The sequence below is a fragment of the Crocodylus siamensis genome, chromosome 5 (assembly GCF_052110815.1).
Source record: "Crocodylus siamensis isolate JL-2025a chromosome 5, ASM5211081v1, whole genome shotgun sequence".
Lineage (NCBI taxonomy): Eukaryota > Metazoa > Chordata > Crocodylia > Crocodylidae > Crocodylus > Crocodylus siamensis.
In genome coordinates, this window is record NC_143399.1 from 78,035,103 (window position 1) to 78,059,220 (window position 24,118).

The 24,118-nt window shown below is 45.4% G+C and overlaps 1 protein-coding gene across 2 annotated transcripts in view; it reads left to right on the forward strand.

Annotated features, from left to right (window-relative positions):
* The first annotated feature begins 205 nt into the window (after window positions 1-205).
* Window positions 206-24,118, forward strand: part of COL15A1 (collagen type XV alpha 1 chain) — a 285,296-nt gene continuing 261,383 nt past the window's right edge. Inside the window, exons 1-2 of one of the 2 annotated variants that reach the window (XM_090049302.1) lie at window positions 206-593; window positions 756-838. In XM_090049302.1, coding sequence (XP_089905428.1) covers window positions 571-593; window positions 756-838 — 106 coding nt within the window. In that variant the 5' untranslated portion in view covers window positions 206-570. The remainder of the gene's footprint in view (window positions 594-755; window positions 839-24,118) is intronic. The other variant, XM_090049301.1, reaches the window with a different exon arrangement.

Consider the following 24,118-nt stretch of genomic DNA (forward strand, 5'->3'; position numbering starts at 1 on the left):
GTATAGACAACACATCTCAAAGAACACCTTTTATCTTCCTTTTAACTGGGGTTCCTCTGTTTTGTACATTACTTCAAAGTTTCCTTATGTTACGGTTTGGCCAATCTGATGTGCTGGTGAAGTGTCGAATTCCTTACAGAGATGCATAATGCTAGCTGTATATGTTGGATAGGAGGATGTTAGAGGTTATGCTTTACTGGAGAGGAGAGTGGAGGTGATGAGTGTAGGAAAGGAAGGAGTGCAGAGAAATTATTCTGGTATGCAGTAGCGTGTACTGTAGTTTGATGGAAGGTGGTCTCCATTAATAAGGGGATCTCCATTAATAAAGAACGGGGACCAGGCTCAGGAGTTTAAGGCGGTGGTCTGAGAGGAAAATCTACAAGGAGTCAGATTTCAGTGTTGGAACACTGATTGCAATGAGTCACTGAGAGAGCCTGAGAGCTGCCTTTGTTTCACTTGTGTCTGAACGTTGTAGGAGAGACAGCAGACTCCAATTTTTATTAATATTTTCCTTTCATAAGGACAAATTCATGATCACTGAACATTTTTGCCAATTCAGGTCTTTCAGCAATGTTTAAAAAGATGCACTCATGGTAAGAACTTTTACTTTTCTTTTTTTGCATGTCTGCACTGATAATTTTAGTCTCATCTCCTCTCTTAATTTCTCTCTCTCTGCCCCCCCCTTTCATTTTTCTTTTCTCTCTTTTTCTTCTTTCTTTCTTTTCCCCCCCTTCTTTATGGCAAATCTGCTTCAGGAATTACTGGTGGTCCTGGAATTTGCTACTAGTGCTCTTGAGTTCAACGCTCCCTGTTGTTTTATCAACTCAGGTCATAGAAGGTAAGAAACACCAAATCAATTCTTACATTGAGAGCAAGAGTTTATTTTGAAATAGACATTCCTAATGTGGAAAGTTTCCATTCATTTCAAGTTTTGAATGTCTCAGCTGGCTGCAATTTGTCTTTGGGAGGTTGGTGCAAGTGAGGAGTTGCAACTGCTGTTCATTCTGGAAAGGGGCTAAAATAAATAGGTTGGTCCCCAAATGTAAGAGATTTCATGATGCAGTTCTCTCAGTATAATTGCAGACAGCAAAAGGCAAACTTTGCTTGCTGTTTGGAGGCTACAAAACATACTTGGATATGCAAATACATGGAAAGGTATTAGGAATCCATTAGGATGGATCTCGATTTGTATGACTGAAGTGATCAGGGGCTCGCTAGGTGTGTATGATCTCCAAGCTCTAATGTGATTCTTTCCCTGGGTGTGTAGGAATTTTGCTTCAGAAACTCCTCAGCAGGTTGGACTCTCTCTCAAGTTATTGTTATGCTGGCATAACAAAACAATAGCCCAACCCTGCACCTTTGCATTTCTCATGATGAAAAATCTTTTTGTATGCATATAAAATGTACTTGTGGAACACAGCTAAAACTTTCAGATTATACTAATAATAAAGTCTTGCAGTATACTGCATTGATTTAAGTGTTTACATACTACCTGCCGATAAGCACTGAAATGTTTGATTTGTAAAGTGGACAACAGTATACCTTAAACAAAGTTTACTTCTTTCTTTTAAACAGAATCCCAATTATATAAACGTCACTTAGATACTAGGTGACAGAATCATCAGAAAAGTACTACAGTCAATAATTTATCCAGCATACGGAAACTTGGGTATTCCTCAAAACTCTCTTCTTTTCAGCTGAAGTATGCCATCCATTTTTGGCAGTGTCACAGCCAAAATTCCAGCCAGTTACGTCTTTCATTTCCCTAAAAGGGAGATACCACATGGCAGCAGATCTTAATTGTGAAATATTTACATATTGACCACATATTAGGTGGTGCATGTAGTTTATTAATTCAGAAACAAGGACAAATTATGAGAAATAGAGCAATGTGGCATGAATTCCATGTTAAATATGCTGTTAGGATCAAACTTAAAGTATGAAGTGAAGATTTGTTTCTTATGCAATGCTAAATACAATAAAAATAACTATAATGCTTGATAGCCAGATGAAGGTATCTGGTACATAAGAGCTTATAAACAGAATGATTTTAAATGATTATAGCTATGAGTTGAAGAGTTATAATACTCAAAATGCTTTATGCTTTCACGACAGCTAGATATATTCATAATTCTACCAACAAATCAGAACAAGAAATGATTTAAAAGGTGCACAGTTTTGCATACTACTGGGAGTGTCTACACATGTATTTATGCACGCCTAATGCACGTTAAGGTAACACTAAGTCGCATTAACATAGTGTCCATCCATTGACATCCCCACCGTTAATGCGCATTAACTTGTCTGCATCTGTGCTAATGCAGTTTAGCTATTCATGCATAAATTTGATATCTGCTTTATGCAGGTATTAAATTTAGACTTGAATAGCCTAAAATTGCCAGTTTTAAAGTGCGTTAAGGGCATGTGCATATAGACGCATGCCCTTAATGCACCTTAAATTGGGCTAATGCGCATTACATGTGCATGTGTTGACACACCCACTAAGTGCATATTTCTGACATCACTGTGAGTTCAGTGTCCTCAGCATTTTCCAGAGTCAAACCTATAATCAATGTTTCCAGGTGTTTCAGTGTTTGGTAGACATTACATTCAAATCACAAGCATGTTTATATAAAAGAACTTGCTGATACATAAGACTAGTTCAGCTGACTGGAAAATCTTCTTCTTTTAAGTTTTGAGATAATGTAGTTCTGTTATCCTGATAAATATATATATTTCCCTGTATGAGTTGTTTGCTTACTTCTGAAAGGACACTAGAATGCTGTCATTTTTTCAGTTTTCCAACTAGCTGAAAGGTCTTTTAGCATCTCTCAGCTACATGGTTGGTTCAATTACAGACATTCAAGCAAGCCTTTCTTCTCACATATTGCCTGAACCATCGAGGCTACTGCTCTATGATCTTACTACAACATCCTCATGGTCAATCAACCCAATAACTGCTCTAGCCTAGATTTTATCTTCTTTAATTATTCTATTCTATAAACATCAAGAAACTGTAAGTTGTTTGTGGGTGCAGCTACACATTCAGTTAGCATGTAGCAATAAACTCTGGCACAGTATGTGCTAGAGCAGGGGTTCTCAATCCCTAGGCTGTGGCCTGGTGCTGGGCCGCAGCGGGACAGCTGCTGGTCCACAGTATGGTCGGCTGCTGTACTGGAAGTGGCCACGGACCGACAAATCACAGACCCACAGAGCCAGGCAGAGGGGCCACAGCTCCTTCCACTGGGCCCATAGCAATGCAGGGTTTGGCTCATCCCCCACCCAGGGGTGGGGTTATCTTCACTTGTCAGCCAGAAATTCCAGCTACGGTCGGCTGTGACTTCTGGGCCATGATTTGCTGGGCCACAGCCACTTTCAGGCTGCAGTTTGCCGGGCTGTGGCATAAAACATTGGGAACCACTGCACCAGAGTTTATTGCTCCTAGGCACAGTGTTTACATGTGTGCCCAGGAGTACAACACATTGAGGCAGGGCAGAGCAGCTCTGGCTGGCAGTGGGTCTAGCGGGGACAGCCTGCCAGCCTGAAGCTGCTCTGCCCTAGCTAAACATGCTGCAGGGGGCCTGGCTGGAGCACAAGGGTGCTACAGTGTGAAGCTAGCTAGTAGGCACCCTCGAGTGCCAGCCAGCCCTAGTTGCCATCTACATGTGCATTTCAGTGCACTAAATAAATCTGCTGTAGGATAGTACTTATCCTGGACAGCACTATCCTACAGTGGAGGTAATTAATTCCCTATGTCCTAATAGGGTTGCATGTGTAGACAGTGATGCTTTACTGCAGAGCTAATTAGTCAACTCTGTAGTAAAGTGCATGTGTAGATGCACCTAGTTTCTGACTATTGAACCTTTGTTCTGATGTCCAATAGTCTGCTTCAGGGGTGCAATGGTTATACAGAAATACTTTTCTTCTTGTGACTTGTTACTTATTATGCCAATTGTTTTTCTGCCAACTTAAAAGGGGCACTGAAAAGTTGAGTACTGTAGCCATGCACAGTATGGTACTTTGAATTTAGTTTAAGCTCAGAGAAGGAAATTAAACAATGCTTATTACAAATAAGAATTTAATTACAAGTGATACACTACATAAACACTTTAATCTCAGATCTTTAGCAACTGTAAATTCAGAAAGCTTTATCAAAAGTAATGGATTCATGCCATGCAAGTAAAGTTCCATTTGTCTTCTAGTTCAGTTCCATTGTTCTATATTGTACAGCATATTGGTGGTAGCAATAGTAGTTGTGCAACACCTAGGAAACTTGCAATGTATTTGTGTGGTGTGAGATTTGTTTGGTAATATCATATTTTCTTGCATACAACATTCACCTTTTTCCTCCAAAATTCAACTGCTGGAAATTGGAGTGCACATTAGATTCAAGGGAATATAGTAACACCACTGCTGCTTAAGCCTCTGCCAGGAGAAAAACATAAGGAAAAGTAAAGCTGTAGGCAGGGCTCCCTAACTGCTGGCTGTGGATAATTTCTCTTTCTCCTCCGGCAGAGCCTCTTTTTTTCCTGCATTATGCCTTTCAAAAGCAAGGCGTATATTATATTCAAGGGTGTGTTGTATGCAAGAAAATATGGTATCTTCTAATGATGGCTACAACACTCCAACCTCACTATATGGTGCATGGTAGAATCATGCCCACTTTAACCAATCTAGTGCCCAAACTGGATGCTATTTAGCCAAATTCGTGTGTTTCTGTGTACATACCCATAAACAGCAGGGAGACCAAGCACAGTATTGTGCAACAAAAACAGCACTAAAGCAGGCAACTAACTGTAGTTCAATAGCTAGCTTATACAGAGAAGACACATTGTATCCCAGCATGACAGTAGCCTTCTGCCAGGTTACACTGTAAACACCTACTTAACTTGCTATCTGTCCACTCTTACCCCTAAGTCTCCTTAAGGATTGTTACTTTCCAGGCTTCTATTCACTGAATAGCTAGATTTTTCCTTCAACTGCTGCTTGGCCTCTCTTCTCTCACTACAAGGAAGCAGTGGCTTCAATCCAGAGTCAGACGGTATACTGAATACTTTATTGTGTTATAGCATGTTTCTTAGTAGGAATTTGTACGCACTCCTTATATGTATATGCATATATTATCCTCTGTGGCAGGGGTTGTCAACTGGGGGTATGTGTATCCCTGGGGGTACTTGGACTGGTCCTAGGGGGTAGGCGCAGGCAGGTGGGGATAGAGTGCTGCCACTTCCCAGAAGTAGGGCCAGGGTGGGCGAGGGCAGCAGCGCCCCTCTGTAGGGCAGGGAAGCTGGCATGTGACAGCCGCTGCTGCCACACAGCAGCCTGGTAAGCTTCCCCACCCCACAGAGGGGGACTGCTGCCCTCACTGTGCCCTGGCCCTGCTTTTGGGAAGCAGTGGTGATTCATCCCCACCTGCCTGTGCGCTGTCCCCACCTCCCCACTCAGCATCCCACTGCGTGCCACCCTCCCCACTCCCCCTGCTTGACATCTGGCTGCTGGGGGTACTTACACTAAAAAATGGTTTAATAGTTTCATAGTTTGTAGGGTCGGAAGGGACCTGAGCAGATCATCGAGTCCAACCCCTGCCTTGGCAGGAAAAAGTACTTGCTCAAATGACCCCAGCAAGGTGTTTGTCTAGCTTTGTCTTAAAGACCCCCAAGGTAGGAGCCAGCACCACTTCTCTTGGAAGTTGGTTCCAGATCCTAGCCACCCTGACAGTGAAGTAGCGCCTTCTGGTGTCTAATCTGAATTTACCCTCTGCCAGCTTGTGATCGTTATTCCTGGTCCCTCCTGGCGGTGCTCGGGGGAACAGTGACTCCCCCAATGCCTGCTGATCCCCCCGACTGGTTTGTAACAGGCCACTAGATCCCCCCTCAGCCTTCTCTTGTGGAAGCTGAAAAGGTACAGGTCCCTTAGCCTCTCCTCATAGGGCCTGCCTTGCTGCCCCCGATCAAGCGAGTGGCCCTCCTCTGGACCCTCTCCATGTTGTCCACATCCCTCTTGAAGTGCGGCGCCCAGAACTGAATGCAGTACTCCAGCTGCGGCCTGACCAGTGCTGCATAGAGGCAGAGGATCACCTCCTTGGACCTGCTCGAGATGCGTCTGTGGATGCATGACAAGGTGTGGTTGGCCTTCCTGACTGCATCCCCACACTGCCGGCCCATGTTCATCTTGGCATCAATGATGACTCCAAGATCCTTTTCTGCCTCTGCACTGCTGAAAAGGGAGTTCCCCAACCTGTAGGTATGGTGCTGGTTCTTCCTCCCAGGTGCATCACCTTGCACTTGTCAGTGTTGAATCCCATCCTATTCTCACCTGCCCACCCTGTAACCTGTCTAGGTCCAATTGTAGCCTATTCCTCCCTTCTGGCATGCCCACAACCCCCCCACATCTTAGTGTCATCAGCAAATTTGAACAGTTGTGCTTTTTACCCCCTCGTTCAAGTCACTGATGAAGATGTTGAACAGTGCGGGCCTGGAGACCGAGCCCTGGCTGACCCCACTGCCCATAACCCTCCAGGTTGAAAATGACCCGTCCACTACCACTCTCTGGGTGCTGCTCTCCAGCCAGTTGGTGACCCATTTGACTGTGTAGGTGTTGACACTACAGTCCCCCAGTTTTTTAATGAGAACGGGGTGAGAGACAGTGTTGAAGGCCTTCCAAAAGTCCAGAAAGACCATGTCCACTGCTACCCCTGCATCTAAGGATTTGGTGACCTGGTCGTAGAAGGCCACCAGGTTGGTCTGACAGGACCTGCCTCTAATGAACCCATGTTGGTTGCCCGTAAGCATCTTAGTGGGAAGGGAGGGGATGATTCACACGGTTTGTCATCACAGTTATCATGGGGTTGCCTACTGGGAGACTGGCCTGAGCCTAGGCGGGGGCAAGTGGTAGGGTTTTGGGGTGACCATGGCCAGTTGTGGTGTATGGGGGGATGACTTAACATAATGCTCCTGGTGGGGGATGGGTGGCAGGGGGTGGGGACCGTGGACACAGGTTTACATGTGCCTCTTGTTGTAATTCATTAGGAAAGACATTACTGGGGGTCGATTAGTATTTGCCTCCCCCTACTGGAATCCATGGGAATTACACATGAGACTTAACTCATTGAAAAGCCTGTAGTGTGCAAACACAAACTCAACACACCAAAATAACCTGGGCTTGATAATTTTAAGGCGCGATAAATTAATGAGGATCAAATGCTGTGGCATGTACATATACCCAATAAGCCCAGTTACCTCAGTCTTTCCTCATAAGTCATGTGCCCCAGCCCCCTCACCATTTGTGTCTCCCTCTGTTGGATTCTCTCCAATTTCTCCACATTCTTTCTGTAGTGGGGGGCCTAAACTGAGCACAGTGCTCCAGATGTGGGCTCACCAGTGCTGAATAGAGGGAAATAATTACTTCCCTTGATCTACTGGCACCACATCTACCAGTGCAACACAATATACAGCTAGCCTTCTTGGCAATAAGGCTCATGGATTAATAGCTTATTGTTCACTATAACCCTCACGTCCTTTCCTGCAGAGCTGTTGCCCAGCCAGTCAGCTCCCAGCTTGTACTTGTGTATGGAATCGTTCCATCCTAAGTGCAGGACTTTGCACTTATCCTTGCTGAATCTCATGAGATTCCTTTTGGTCCAATCCTCCAATTTGTCTAGGTCACTCTGAATCCTAGCCCTACCCTCCAGCATATCTACTACTTCCCCCAACTTGGTGTCATTGGCAAACTTATTGAGGGTGCACTCTATGCCAACTCCCAGGTCGTTGATGATGACATTGAACAAAACAGGCCCCAGGACTGACCCTTGGGGCACTCCACTTGATACCAGCTGCCAACTAGACATCAAATCATCATTTAGTACTCTCAGAGCCTGATGCTCCAGTCAGTTTTCTATCTGCCTTACAGTCCGTTCATCCAGCCCATACTTCCTTATCTTGCCTGCAAGAATGTTGTGACCGTATCAACAGCCTTGCTAAAATCAAAGTACAACACATCCACCAGTTTCTCCACATCCATAGAGCTAGTTATCTCATCACAGAAGGCAATCGAGTTGGTTAGACATGACTTGCCCCTTGTGAATCCATGCTGACAGTTCCTAATCACCTTTTTCTCCTCCAAGTGCTTAGAAATGGATTCCTTGAGGATCTGCTTCATGATTTTTCCAAGGATTGAGGTGAGCCTGACTGGTTTGTAGTTCTATGGATCCTCCTTTTTCTCTTTTTTAAGTACAGGCACTATTTTTGTCCTGCTCCAATCATCTGGGACCTCTCTTGATCGCCTTGAGCTTTCAGAGATGCCGGACAATGGCTCTGCAATCACATCAGCCAACTCCCTCAGAACCCTTGGGTGTATCCCATCCAGCCCCAAGGACTGTCCAGCTTTTCTAGGTAATCCCTAACCTGTTTTTTCACCACTGATGGCCGTGCACCCCCTCCCCCCCCCAAACTGTGCTGTCTGGTGAAGTAGTCTGGGAGCTGACCTTGCCTGTGAAGATTGAGGCACAAAAGGCATTAAGCACTTCAGCCTTTTCTGCATCCTCTGTCACAAGGTTGCCTCCTCCATTCAATAAGGGACCCACACTTTCCTTGATCCTCCTCTTGCTACAGACATGCTTATAGAAACCCTTCTTGTTACCCTTCACGTACCATGCTAGCTGCAACTGCAGTTGTGCTTTGGCCCAGTGCTTTAATCAGTGCTGCCCAAGCTGCCATTCACTACTACATTCCCCACCAATTCTTCCCTGTTTGTAAGCAGCAGGTCGAGAAGAGGATGCCCCATAGTTGCCGCTCCAGCACTTGCACCAGAAAGTTGTCCCCAGCACTCTCCAAAAATTCCCTGGATTGCCTGTGCCCTGCTGTATTACCCTCCCAGCAGATGTCAGGGTGATTGAAGTCCCCCATGAGAACCAGGGCCTGTGATTGGGAAACTTCCACTAGTTGTTTGAAGAAATCCTCCTCCACCACTTCTCCCGGTCTGGTGGTTTATAGGAGACCCCCACCATGACATCACCTTTGTTGCTCTCCCCTGTGCCCCTAGGCCTTCTAGTATGGGGGAACACTGTACTTCCTTACTGTACATTCTGCATAAATGAGTCAATTCAATTTCTAGTGATTAAGAGACTCCTTTGGACAGAACAGTGAATCCCTGTTTCACTATCCAACCAAAATAGAATGAGGTGAGAGGTGTCAGTGGCTTAAAGAAAAGTGATGGAGCTAACTTGTTTATATCCATGACTGTCATTTGAGCTTTAACTCCAGTTTATTAGAGGTTTTTCCTGTATTCATGATACTATTTCATAGCTAAGCTTTTGGCTGTCAAATCATATTAAAGTGCAAGGTGCTCAGCATATTCCATAGTTGTGTTCCATTATCCAATTTTGGAGGCAGATTTGGAATAGTAAACTAATGCTGAGTCAGGCAGGGTAAAATGCAAGTGAGTGGAACTTCTCTGAGACTGATGTTGCTCTGGTAACCTAATGGAGTTGCATTACAACTGTATTGTATTAGAATATCTAAGTACATCTAAATGATGTGCAGAATTTAACAGCCAAAGGTAGTATGAATTGCATAGTTCATACTACCTTTAAAAAATAAAAGGCTTATTTAACTACTTCTAGGGAAAGGGAGTTGCTGTTAATTAGATGCACTCCGTAGTTTCACATTTATCTTAGGCTTAAATCCTTTTTCTTCTTTTTAAAACAAATTAAAGTTTTCCCATCAACATCTGGATTTTATTAGTAGCAAAGCTATGCAGTGTTTGCTTGCTCTAAATAATAAGCTGAACAAGTTCACAGAAAGTAAATATTTGTCTTTTTCCTTGGATCTCTGTATATGGAATGGCTATCATTAGGTTGTTGACATAAACTTTGCATTACTGAACCCTAGGTTGTAATGAAAAAAGTCCTAATGATTGACTTTCATTGCCTATTGGTCACCTTAGTGTGATTCCTATATGTAAGCAGATTATGTTCCCGTTCTTAATGTGCCAATGCGGTTGCCATAAAAAAGAATGTTCTTAAACAGTAATTACATATGCACCAAAACCTTCCTGTTCACATCTGTGCTCATGTAAATGGTGATAGGAATGGCCTGTTACCTCCCATTCCTTTTCAAGAAAGAAAGGCTGACTTCCGTAAGTTTGGCTGAAAAGAACAAAGTGTTTCATGCAGATAGTGTAGGTGCCTTAATTCTTGTTCCTCTTCTAAAATGAACATTTGGACATTGTCAAGTTGTACTGCCATCAAAATTAAACAAACCACTGCCTATCTTTAAAATATGTCTGCAGGGTGTTACCAGCTGTGTGAGTTGTTAATGTAAAGTGGAGCCTGATTTCATAGCTGTTAAAATGCTTTTTAAACAGCACAGAGCCAATTTATGTTAGAAAATTGATTTGAGTAATCTGTATAAATAATTGGAGTGTCCAATAACACCTGTGGAACAAATTTACTAAATCAAGCTTGTACTGTTATTTGCTTTTCTAAATCAATTAGTGTATGTGGTGCTTTGTAGTAATTCTTCAGAACAATACTGAATGTTTCCTAAATTACTCAGCCGGGCAGCAGAAAGTTCTTTCTTGAGGCCTCTTGAGGGGAAACAAATAAGAATGTTTGAATGAGTGTATAATATGATAATAGCTGCCTTCATCTGCATTCAGCTCCACAGCTACCAGGCAGGCATAAGTTGAGACTAGAAAGTCACATAAGGTTTCTGAGCTACACTAAGATCTTATGTTAGTACACATGCTGCTGAATACTGCTGAAATGAGGAGTTGTGCTGTATTTGCTCTGCTAGAATATCCTGAACTATCCATTGCAACCCCCTTGCTCACCTGCAGGTCTTGCAACACAAGGAATATAATTTAAACAAGATTAGTAACAAGCACGTTGGCATGAATGTCATCACGGGTGACTGGTGCCTCCTGAGTTGGGGGGGCACACGCCCCCTCAGCGGCCAGTCAGTGACCCGGGGGTGGGGGGAGGTCCGCCACAGCTGATTGTGCTGACCTGGAGGCCACTCCCTGGCCGGCGCTCGCAGGGGGGGCACTGGCACCCCCTCTACCCATTGCCTAAGTGGGGGGGCACTGGCTGTCAGGGGGTGCCCCAGTGCTCTCAGGGGATGCACATGCATCTCCATGTACACCCTATGCATAGCCACTGAAGGTCATGCTACTGTCTTAGGTGTTTGTCAAGCTTCACACTGTAGTATAGGGTGCCAGAAAAGTCTTGTGTAGGAGGTACCTTCTGCAGTATTTGAGCACTGGCATTTTATAACACATACCAAAATACAGCTTATCACTTACCATGATCGTGGGCTGGGTCAAGTGCACATCTGATTGGGGGCAAAGGGCTGGAAAGACATTTATGGGAATGGGAACTTCTAGCTGAATATTTGAGCCTATTAGCAAGGGTGTAACTGTGGCTTGAGGAAGCTGTACAACTGAATGTAAAATACAAGGATAGATTTAAACAGCAGGACACAATATTATTCATTAAACACTGGGAAAGGGAGCAATATCTTCCTGACCCTGTAGGGACATACAAATAAAATATTAAAATTTAGCAATGGTCCCTTACAATGGGTAGTATTGGGTGAGGAACCTGGGGATCAGGAAGAACTGAAGGTTCAATTCTGTATTAGTTCTCCATAAAATCAAAGGTTTTTTTCTTACTTATGCAATAACTGTTGTTGTCTCATGAATCCCTCCCATCCTCCACATATCAGGCATTAGTCAAGATACAGTGTGGAGCTCCTGGGCTCCCACCATATGACCAATGGCTCAAGGTAGAGACTCTACCTCTTAACATAACTGTACCACCAACATGCTGCAGGGAAAGGGAAAAAAGTCTACCAGATCTCTGCCGGTTTGTAGTGAGCTCACACCATGTGGAAAGTCCAAGGGAATGGGAGTTTACTACTTCCCTACTACTTTCTGTGATAGCTGAAAAGTATGGTAAATTCTACAAAGACTAGAATTACCTCCTATAAAAACAGCATAGTTCATCCAAGGGTGTTGGTTCTTGTAGCCACATTGGTCGAAGGAGAGTGGCAGACAAGGTTCTTTGGGTAAATCTGATATCTTTTATTAGACCAAAATATCATCATTTTATTGTATTTGAACAGCTCATCCAAAGTCTTTTGCCTAGAAAATGAGTCAGTGCTCATTTTTGCTTTTTGTGTGCTTTATTTATTCAGTGTTTACTTATTTTCTTGCAGCATAAAACTCTAACGCTGCATTTTCAGTGTTCTTGGCAGTTTCCAGGAAGACCTTTATCCTGTGACCTTTACCAGTTACATTAGGAAAAGAAAGCTAGTCCCAGATCCTCATTATTTAAGTCCAGTTTCTGCAATAACAAGTCTGCATTTGGGTCCCTGCTTCAGTAGCAACTGGAAGGCATATTGGCATACACTTGAAATACCATGTAACAATGCCAGAGACTGCTCAATCCTGCCACTGGTGTTCAGCAAGCCAACATTTATATATATATATATATATATATATAGAGAGAGAGAGAGAGAGAGAGAGAGAGAGAGAGAGACTACAACTTTAAATTATATCTCCAATGGTATAAAAGCTCATTGATTAAGGCAATGGCACACATGCCAAGGCATTAGAAAAACTGAGTTATAAGCTATATTCTGTGCCTTTTTCTCTTAATTGGTTTTTCTTTTAAATTGTTTTAAATGTTTGCTGTTAGGAAATCAATACAATATACTTAGTAATTAGGCCTAAGTTGTTAAAAGAATCTAGGAAACTTGGCATAGCTCCCTGTGCAAAGTTCAGTCTACCCTTCTAAACCAATCTCAAGCAGTATCTTTGCAAGCATGCAGCTGTACTATGCCTCTACAGTACTCCTTGACCAGAAGGATGGTGAGTTTGGTATTCCACTATCCTTGATTCTAGCAAGTTTTTTTTCCCAAACAAAGCTGATAATATAAGGATCAGAACTGTACTTTGATAAGAGAGTCTTTAATAGTGACATTTTCCAGCTTAACTTTCTCTAGGTCACCAATAATTGTCTCCCAGTTGGTTTTTCAATGAAATTGTTTGAAGAAGGCTATTTAGTCAGTACTCTGGACCATAGATTCTTTATAACCAAATGCAGTTAAATCTCTATTATCCGGCATCCCTGAGGTAAGGGGATTGCCAATTATGGAAAAACTCTGATCATCTGAAATAACTTGGTGGGGGTGGCGGCTATGTGCGAGCTCCACCCCCGCCCCCCTCCCGTGTCTGGCCAGCCAGCCAGAAACTTCAGTTAATAGAGAGTATTCCAGTTAATGAAGTTAATGAAGTAGCGGATAACAGAGATTTTACTGTAGTGGAAAAATTATGTTGTTTTCACTTAAGCACTTTTAAAGTTTGATGCAGTGGTAAAGTTAAGCTTAGACAATACGCACTCACCCTAGGCAGCATTGCATGGTCCATGTACTAGGCTGTATGTTACTTTGTAGGGCACAGACAAGAATTTCTCCTTTGAGTAGCAGTCCACCCATACTCTCCTACCCTGTACTTTCACCAGATGTGTTTTTGGCCTCAGAAGTATCTATAGAGTGTGATTTAATCCTACTGTCCCTTTTGCCCCCTCATTAAGGGGGTAAGGGTGGTGCGCACTTCCTGTGCCTCTGTTTCTTTCAACCACCTGCCTAGAGATGGAGAACTCTTCCTTTAGAGTTCCTGATGCCTTCATACTTCAGGAATAACCAAAAGTATTCACTTTTCAACAGCTTCTGCCAGAAAGCACTTTGCCTGAACCAGAAAGGGTGCCATAGTACAGAGACCTATTTTTTCCTACATTTCTGTATTGAGGATCAGCCTACAGCCCTCAAGCTTCAGCTCAGCACTGTTTGGTACCTTCCCTTCCCCTCCCCCCCTCATTCACTGGCTTCCTGTAGTGATGCCATATTGACTGTACCACAGAGACTGAACTGCCTGGCCTTCTCCCACTTACCTTGGTTGAATCATCCCAGTCTTTGTTGAATAGGCAGGGGTAGTAGTATTGGAAGATGACCGTACCCAGGATGGTTCAGCCTCTGGGGTTCATCTTGTGGTGGCCTAATCCCAGCTTCTGATGGCCATGCCAGATGTCAGTCTGGTCTGAGACCCAGATCCTGTAACATCTGTGCTATCTATGAGCCATTCAAGAGGGGGAAAGAAAGGAAGGGGAATATAGTCTTTGTTTTTTTCTCCCAGATCTGTTCCTCAGTTCTGTGTCAGACCAGGGTCAAGAGCCTTGGCAAGCTATGCTCATCCATGTTTGTGGCCAGTGTGGTGCATCATCCTTCGTCTTAATGAAATGAATGCCTACTCAACAATTCTGATCTAGATGCAAATAACCTATTGGAGAAAAACTTAGGAAATTGTCCTTTTCTTCCTCATGGCAGTGGAAGGAGAGTTCCCCCTCAGCCCAGCAAGGGTCTGTTTGAGGGATAAAGAACCTCTGACATCTCTTGGCACATGCAGGCAACAGATAAGACTCATGAAGAACCAAGAACTCCAGCGCCATTGCCATCATCTAACCGTAAGACTTCTCAGCCCTGCAGGTTTTCCAGTGGAAGCTCAGGGAGGCTCAGATCAAGACTTCTCAGTGCTGCATAACTTAGAGTCCAAGGGCAGGGTAAGCAACTGGTCAAGGGACCTGGTTCAATTCTGGCTGACTGAAGAGTGTATATCACAGCTCTTTTCATTCATGGTGATGGAACTAGGTGGCAAACAGCATCTTCCCCCCACACTCAGAGGGTCCATCAGCATTGAGGGCCTATACCCTGAAATGTTTTCACTTCTCCCCAGACTGGTGCGAATGATTGTTATCAGTGGTAAGGATGGGAAAATTCAGAGATACATCCTTTCGATGCAGTCAATGGCCTGGTCCACAGCTTAGGCCAGAGCCTGCCCAGCAGTTCCCTTCTGGCTGCCGCAGGAGCAGGAGCTCTGCGGCTGAGCTGAGTGGCCCGAGTTAGTGGTTGCAGCCTTACCATGCTAACCGGCTGCGATGATGCGGGGAACAAGAACGCCCTAAAGGGAGGTAGGCTTGAGAGCCTTGGTGGGGCTTGTGTTTATGTTTGGAGCAGGGAGACTCTGTGTGGTTTATGTTACAGCCGGGTGGCTTGAGCTTATGTTATAGTTTGCACCGGAGGACCGGGTGAGGCTGTAGGGGAGTGAGGAGGCCTCAGCGGGGCTCCCCAACAGCTTGGGGGTTCCAGGTGCCCAGTAGGGGCACAGTGCCACCGGGGCACTATTGTCTGTGCCAGAGAGGCACTGTGGCGCTGGGGAGGCGCGGTGTGTGGGGTGGCAGACCCCAGCCCACAAGGGCGGTGTTTTGCCCAGTGGGGCAACCGGACCCAGAGAAGGGTCAAGGGGACAGGCACGGCGGCGGTCACCTGTGCCCCTAGCGTGCGGAGCACGGTAGTGGCCCCTGAGAGGGCAAGGCCCCAGAGAGGGGCAGAGAAAGAGCGTGAGGTGCACAGTGTCGGCCCCAGAGAGGGCAAGGCCCCAGAGCGGGGCAGAGAAAGAGCGTGAGGCACACAGTGTCGGCCCCAGAGAGGGCAAGGCCCCAGAGCGGGGCAGAGAAAGAGCGCGAGGCACACAGTGTCGGCCCCAGAGAGGGCAAGGCCCCAGAGCGGGGCAGAGAAAGAGCGTGAGGCGCACAGCGTTGGCCCCAGAGAGGGCAAGGCCCCAGAGCGGGGCAGAGAAAGAGCGCGAGGTGCATGGTGTCGGCCCCAGAGAGGGCAAGGCCCCAGAGCAGGGCAAAGAAAGAGAGAGGGTGAGCAGGCGAGGAACGCCAGCAAGGGCGCCGGTGTTGGTGGCGGTAGCGAGCCAGGCCCAAGGGCGCTGGTGTTAGGGTGGCGGTAGTGAGCCAGGCCCAAGGGCGCCGGTGTTAGGGCGGCGGTAGTGAGCCAGGCCCAAGGGCGCCGGTGTTAGGGCGGCGGTAGTGAGCCAGGCCCAAGGGCGCCGGTGTTAGGGCGGTGGTAGCGAGCCAGGCCCAAGGGCGCCGGTGTTAGGGTGGCGGTAGCGAGCCAGGCCCAAGGGTGCTGGTGTTAGGGCGGCGGTAGTGAGCCAGGCCCAAGGGCGCCGGTGTTAGGGCGGCGGTAGCGAGCCAGGCCCAGGGGGCGCCAGCGATTAGCCGGACGCCGGCAAGACAGGCCCAGGGCACAGGGAGCGGGCTGGAAGATAGGAGCCCGGCCCAAGGGGGTGCCAGGAGGGCGAGAAGCCCAGGGCACCCGAGAGAGAGAGAGAGAGGGCACCAGAGGGGCGAGGGACCGTACAACGTCCCCCGGAACAACTGCGAGGCTTGGGGCGTGCTGAAGGGGAGGTTGGAGGCACACATAGCCCTTAAGGCGGGGTGCATAGAGATACCCCATTTCAGAGTAGGGGCAGGAACATCGGTACCGTCAACTAGGGGAACAGAGGCAGCCTCCCATACAACTTATTTGTCATCAAAGTCATGGCAGGCGAGATTCTGAGGGTGCTGAGTCCACCCTAACGTGACGGTAGGGGGCGGTAGGGAGTTCATGGCCGCTCCTAGGCCCCACTCCCTCACACTGGTAAATAACCCTGTTTTCCTCCCCACCACACACTACCTTCACTAGCCTGCAGTATGTCTGTAAAGACACTCTGTGGCTTATCCAGCCCTACCTAGCTTGGTCTCTGGACACAAAGTGAAGCCTTGCAGCTCCATGCTGCGTATGCAGGTAATGTGCTCCATTACCAGAGCTCCCAAGATGTTCGGCACCCAGGACAACAGAGCTGCACTAGTTCTGCCTTTGGGTTTGCAGAGACAGAGGCATGACTTGCCCCTTGATATATTGTAGAAGGATTCAGGCTCAAGTCCTATATTCCAGTTGTTCACCTGGACTTCTCCTTGTCTCTAAAGGGTGAACACACTCTCAATAAATGGGAATGTTGTACTTGCCTTACCCCAAAATGAATGAGATTTGTCTCATAGCTGTGCCTCTTATGCTGTAAAATTGGACTGGAAATATCATAAAACTACACTGTCCTGTGAGATAGTCAGCCAGCATTATGTGCATCTCATGAGGCCAAAAATTCCACAGGAAGAGACTTCCTCATGGAATTGCAAACATTCAGCAGTAGCTGCAATCTCTCTCTCCAAAACCATATGGAATGAAAAACAAGAGGGGAAGACTTAAAGGGAAACCGACAACTTAAATCTTATTAAACCCATAACATACTTAGAACCAATTTCAAGGCCTGCTACTTTCAGTTTGGATGGTGTTATGATGATATTTTCAAATCGTTTAATTCCCCTAAGTGAAGTATCCATGCAAATAGGGGAAACTGACTGCAGTGAAATGGTGAAAGTTGTGGAGGGCTTCACGGATGCTGCTAAAATCCTGATATGAGTCCATAGTGTTATCAACTGGACAAAAAAACAACCTCTCTGACCCCTGGAAAAAAAAAAGAATATTTTTCCATAATCTGTCACTTAGAGCAAAGTTGGGTATTAATTTTAAGAATAGTAAGAACAATTTTTTTTCAAAGCTTTTATTTTTAAATTGATGGGCTCCCTTGAAACATACCATTCGTTCTCAAAGTTTTGTTCAGATATGGCTTGTGGTATGGATAACTACTCTAGGAGGTTCTTCTTTTAATTAAAAATAAAGTTTCTTTTCCTGCCCTAAATCTCTCAGAAACAAGTTATTTCTAGTTTGGTTTAATTTCCATGTCAAGGAATAACTTTTAAAATATTGGTTTAAAAATATAGAAACAAAACAAAACAAAACAAAACAACTCACCTTCAATCCCATTCAGTAGAAATAAGCCACAGTCATTAAGTATGCATAGACATAGTTCAGACATTTTTTTTCTCCACCTGTTTGCAGCATTACTGTTGTCAGCCTTTTGTTGAACCAATTTTCTCCGCATCTGCAATTGCTTACAGCATCCTGTAGAGATCTAGGCAGTGGACAAAAGTTTGCGATAACCCAAACTCTATTAACTTACATTCAGTAGTGCTAAATTCAGTAGTCCTAAATATTCAGACTGCTTCAGGGCATAAGGCTTTTGTAAATTACTCTATGTTTGAATTGAATACAAGAGTTGAGAGAGACCCAGTGATGGAAAAATACCCAGAGCAAGTGGGAGCTTGTGATATAGAACTCAGTGTTTGCCAACTGTGCAGTTGAGACCATCCTTTCTAGTATTTTATTTATGGAACACTAAAGTAAGATTATCAGTTTTAAACTTGCAAGGGCCATTTTGTACATCAAGAGAGACTTGATCTCCTTCCATATATACTTTAGGCCACGTTTCTTCTCTCACTCTATCACCAATAACAATAGGTTCTTCTAGAGCAGCAGTGTCAAAGACACAGCCTGTGGACCAGATTTGGCCTGTGGAGCCACATCATCTGGTCTCCAGTGCTGATCCCATCGCTACACATGGCCTCTGTCCCAGATCATCTGGTGAAGGCACCATGTCCCATTTGTGTTTCAGTACAATCAGAGCCTTGGTGCCATGTGCGATGTAATCCTGGACTAACCAGAATCTGACATCTGGTGAAGAGTGGGGGAAAGCTTGTGGGACTAGCCCTGAGCTGTTTATCCAACCCATAGATCAGTCCTGGGCTACTCATCTAGCCTGCAAGGCCAGATGAGCTTGACACCCCTAATCCAGAGATCTTTGACACTGGTACCCTTGAACTACTTGCCCTCCAAGGACATTTAAAAAAAAATGGAGTCATAATCTGCATGTAATAAGGGTGAGCAGAGGTGGAGATGGGTTCTTCTTCATGCTTGTAAAATATTTAAGAGTCAAACTACCACTCTGATGGAGATCCAGACATTCATTTTGTAGGAAAACAGAGCTAGAGCCCTTCCAGGGCTTTATAATGGAATTGTTGGTAACATTCAAATTTGGACAAGTTACAAAGGTTATTTATAGTGTATTGGAGAAAAAGAATAATTCCCATTAGGAATGAATGAACTGATGGTGTCTATTTTTTGTGTCATTCCTGCATAATGATTTGGAAGTCTGACAAAGGCATAAACTCAGATATTATCTAGTGGGAAAAGGTTGAAAAAGGAACAGGCACTGGGTAAATCTACATAGAGCTGCAACATGGCTTTTTCTGAAATGCCTGACATAAGATGAACGCTCAGCCTGTTTCTGGAGCAGTGACATGCATTCCACTTACAACATTTGGTTACTGGCCTCTCAGTGTGAAAAAGTGCCATGCAGTTGAGATATCCCAGACTTGGTTCACGCTAGTCTTGGAAGACATTGACTGTCAGTTGTCCCTGGGATTGGTCTGGTAATTAATGTTGACTATAGTTTATTGGCACTATATTGCCTCTCTCATTTCATTCCTTTTAGCTGACAGGCTGCCACGTATGGGAGGTGCAGGAAAACACCTCAGGCCTTGCATGATTAACACTGCACTCATTGTTTGCCACGTGGGAAATGCTTCATCAAACTCAGCCATGTCATCACCTCCTGGGCAGCAGCCTCCACTTCTCAGAGCTCTTTTTTTGGTCATGTCTTTGAGTACATGAGACCCATCCATACATGCAGAGTGAATGGGAGAATTTACTTCTCAAAATCCATTGCTCCTCTTGACTCATCACATTCTTCCCCTGGAACTTCAGACTCTGAGGGTGCGTCCAGATGTTCGTGGATGTTTGGTTCCCCAGGGAGAAGTAGCGGCGGCATACCTTGCACCGCCGATTCTTGTCCCTGGGTTCTGCCTGTGCCACATGTGCTTTGGAACACAGCAAGTTGCCCTGGGTGGGGTAGGGGAGGCTGGGACCAGCACAGTGCTGGCCCCAGCAGCCTTACCTGGGGTCCTACCGTCCTCCCAGAGCCACAGCCAGAGTGATCCTGTCAGGCGGAGCCTGGTCAGCAGCTGCAGTGTGGCTCCGGGCAGCCTGGTTCCACTTTTTAGCAGCACATGCTGCCTGAGTGTGCGCTGTTTTGGGTTTTTTTCTGTGATTATCTTTGTTTATTTTTTGACCCCTGGATATCCAGGGGTCAAAAATAAAATACAGGAAAAAAACACAGAGCAGCTCATGCTTGGGCAGCATGGAGAACTCTGCACTATGCGGTATGTGGCACTGCAAACGTGTTTGCAGTGCCATATACCACATGACTGCGCTTGTCTGGATGTGCCGTTGCATTTCATAACTGGCGAGGGCCATGACTAGAAATAAAGACAACCCCCATAGATCCTCAGCAAGATCACTGGAGCACTAACTGCCCCCACCCTCTTCCCCACCCCCACACTTCCCAGCCTCCCACTCCTCAAGCATTTGCAACTTCCAAGCTTTTCAACCTCTGCCTCTTTCTTCAGTGGCTCCATTCAATTCATTCCCTCAGTAGGATCACCAAGCACACAGCTGTAATTTTTGCTGCTCAAAATATTAAATTATGGTCTTACTTGAGCCATACCTTAGATTTGTAAGATGCTCATGTTTTATAGGTAAAGTACTTTTTTGATTCTTCTCATCTAGCAAGCTCAGTATCCCCTTTTGGGACTCTGGATCTGTCACTTCTGCAGAGTGACCTTTGGTGGCTATTAGGAGTTTGCAAAACAGGCTGTATTTGATTCGGATTTGGCCCAAATAGGGGACAGTGATTCAATTTGTTGATCTGGATTCGATGCCAATTCAGAGAATCAGCGATTCAGCCATAGACACAGCTTTAAGTGTTTTTTCTACATACCTCAAGGTACCAGGCGTGGCTTGTGAATGATGCAATGGTGGGGTGGATGCAGTGTCCCCCAGGAGTGCAGGGGGCCCCCCGCGTGCTCAGTGGCGGACCCTCCCCCCCCCTCCAGTGCCCCGATGGCTCAGTGTTCGGCCATGGCGGGACCCCAGGTGCCCTCCCAGGATAGGATAGATTTAAACAGCAGAACAGAACATTATATATTAAACACTGGGAAAAGGGGCAATATCTTCCTGCCCCTGTAGGGATATACAGATAAAAGACCCAGGAGGCACCAGTCGCTGAGCCATTTCCAGATCCACCCCCACGCACTCCTGTGGAATGCTCCATCTGCCCCAGCATCTCAGCATTCACGAGCCACCTGGTACCTTGAGTTATGTAAAAAAAAAAAAAAAACATTTAAAGCCGGGTCTATGTCCGAATCACCAAATCTCTGAATCTCTCCAAATGGATTTGCAGGGTTCCAATTCAATTTGGCGAGATTAAAGGGTATCCTGACTCAGTTCGGATTCAGAGATTAGGCTGCTGAATTGGGCCAAATTGAGTCAGCGACCGACGCTTCACATGGCCCTAGTGGCTATACATACAAAGGGAGTTACATTGTATAAACATTTCTCCCCTACAGTTTATACCCCTCTACCTCTTCTTACATCAGGTAACATCAGGAGAATAGAACACACGTAAAGCTCATTTTCTATTTTTCGCTGCTGGCCAAATGGATCTGAGAACAAAAGAACCCAGTCAAATTCTTCAACAGCTCCAGGCAGTGTTTCCAACATCCTTGCACTCATCGGTTGTGTTCTAACAATTTTCAAAGGGCTACAATTATGGTTCACTGTGGAGCATGTCCAGCTAAACTAGTGGTGAGAAGTATTTATGAAACTGCTATATCTATTTCAAATGTCAAAAGATTGACCACAAATGTAAAAAGAGTGATGTTTCAGAAATGGAAAGTAAACCTGTAAAATTCAAAATACACCTAGAAACCTAAAGCTTCCTCTTGATAGCACTTTATTTTTTTTGCTGGAATAATCTGATATACAGTATAAAAGCCTCGCCCTTCTCTTCGCCACATTGTGGGTTGAGAAATACATAACCCAACGTTTAAAAACAAAACCCTTTCAATGTTCTGTGGCCCTAATCTAAGCTCTATGATTATGTCTTTCACACAGAATTGATAAATATTGCTGACTACAACTGACATTTTGAAAATCAAGAAACAAGTTACAGAAGCTGCTGTATGATTCAAATGATAATGGCTTAAGCTGCATTTTGAAAATGAAAAATGAAAATAGATGGTCCAAACAATTAAAAAATAATTCAGGAAAGAAATAATACAATAGACAAAGCCAGAATGTATGGATTTATCTGGATATACATGGGTCTAAATGGCTCCGAATACTGAACAGATTCTAAATGTTACTAATTACTACTGGAGTGGGATGAGGGGAATACCATGCATCTGGGATCAAGATGGCAGATGACAGGGGGCAGCTGGAAGACATGGAGGAGAGACATTGACTCTGGCAAGAGGGGAAGGACATAGCAAACAGACTTTAAGGCTGCCAATATATGTGCATGGAGATGGGGGAGGGGGGGTTAATTAGAGCAGTTCCCAAACAGATGCTCTAATAAAACTGCTCACCATCACATGTATTAATCACTCCCCCACACCCGCCCCTGCACACACATTTCAAAATGGCTGCAGGGGCACTTTAAATAAAACTTATTCAATGAAGTTTATTTAAAGTGCCCCTGTGGCCATTTTGAAACGCGGGGCAGGGGAGGCAACTTAGTACACGTGATGGTGAGGCAACACTGGAGCATTGTAATTAGAACATGAACAAACACATCTATAGGCAGCCTAAAATTAGAATGGGGTTCTGGCAAGTGAATAGAGTAGTAGCATAAGTAGGGGCGAGCGAGAGGCGCACCTACCCCAGATATCAAGTTACCAGGTGCACTGGAATCTCCCTCCACCCCTTGTAGAGTTGGTGTCCTGGCAGCATCACTGCTTGCTGCCCATCGGCAATGCATAAGGGGTGCACATGCACCCTCTGAGATTGACTGTGCACCCCCTGGAAGCACCAGCTGTGAAATCAGAAATGCCACCAGAAGTACACTTCCATTTTCACCAAGCTGCTGGGGGACTAGGGGACTCCCTTCCAGTCATCAATCAGCTCTTGGGGGACTCCCCCCCAGTCAGTGATCAGCCTGCTGCGGGACTCCCCCCCACCCCCACTGGTGATCTGGTTCCCATCCCTCAGACTTGGGAGGCACCAGTCACCCATGCTGCTGCCACTTTGAGCACAACAGCCAAGGCAGGCAGAGTGCATGGTGGTGGTAGCAGTAGCTCAGCCAGGGATTATTTAGGAGTTCCTGCTGCCCCGCCTCCCCCCTTTGGAACCCACATGCTTTTCCTCTGCTCTGGGAGCCCCCACACTGTCCCTCCCCCCAGTGGAGCTTGCCCTGGGTGCCAACTCTGCTTGTTGTACCACTGAAAGTGGGAGTGGGTGGAGACCTCTGCAGCTACTGTGGCAAAAACTGGCCGCACAGAACAGGGGGGGCCATGCATGCACACCTGAATAAATGGGGTACATCTAGGTGAGTGAACAAGCCAGGTCCACTGCTCTTTTCTACACAACATAAAGTCCTCTGATAGGCTGCTTTTGTCGCCATGCTCCCAGAGCAGTAGTTTGTGGTAATATCAACTTTTTTGGAGTGCTTGTGGCCATTCATGCCTCTCAGAGTGATTTGTTTCAGGCTGTCAGCAGACGCAGGTGGACTTCTTTGAACTGTCTGATCAGGGTGGCAATCTTCTTTTTTCTATGAAAGAAAAGATTCTGTCATTGTGGTTTGATTCTTGCAGCTGGGGCTTAGGTCTATAACATGGCATCTACCTTTGACATGGAAAATATGCACAGAGTTTGTCATACAATGTGCAGAATTTTGACAAAGAATACCAAGGCCAATTCTTGCTTTTACCCAAAGTGTTGTGTAATATTTAATACCCAGGCACTGCAGAAAGATGTTCCATAGAATCATAGACAAGTAGGGACAGAAGAGACTTCTGGAGGTTGTCTGGTCCAGCCCTGTCCCTGAGGAAGGATTAGCCTTTTCCAGACTTAACAAAAAGATCAGGCATCAAGTCAGCACTGCTAGTATTTCAGCCTGAATAATCATAACACCCAAGACTTTTAGACTACAAGGTTTGTGCTGTTTTCCTTTGAGGGATTCCCATACCCTGCTAGTGAGCCTGAACAGGCCTAAAACACAAGACTATAATTAGACTGATACCTACCTTGTCTGGGTAAAATATGCTCTAATTCTAAAGCTGCTTGTAACAGTGCTGAATGTAGAGATGCTAAGCCATTGTGCCGAGATGGTCAGTATGGCCCTATGCATGTTAATACCTAGCATGTCCTTCTGGCTCCCA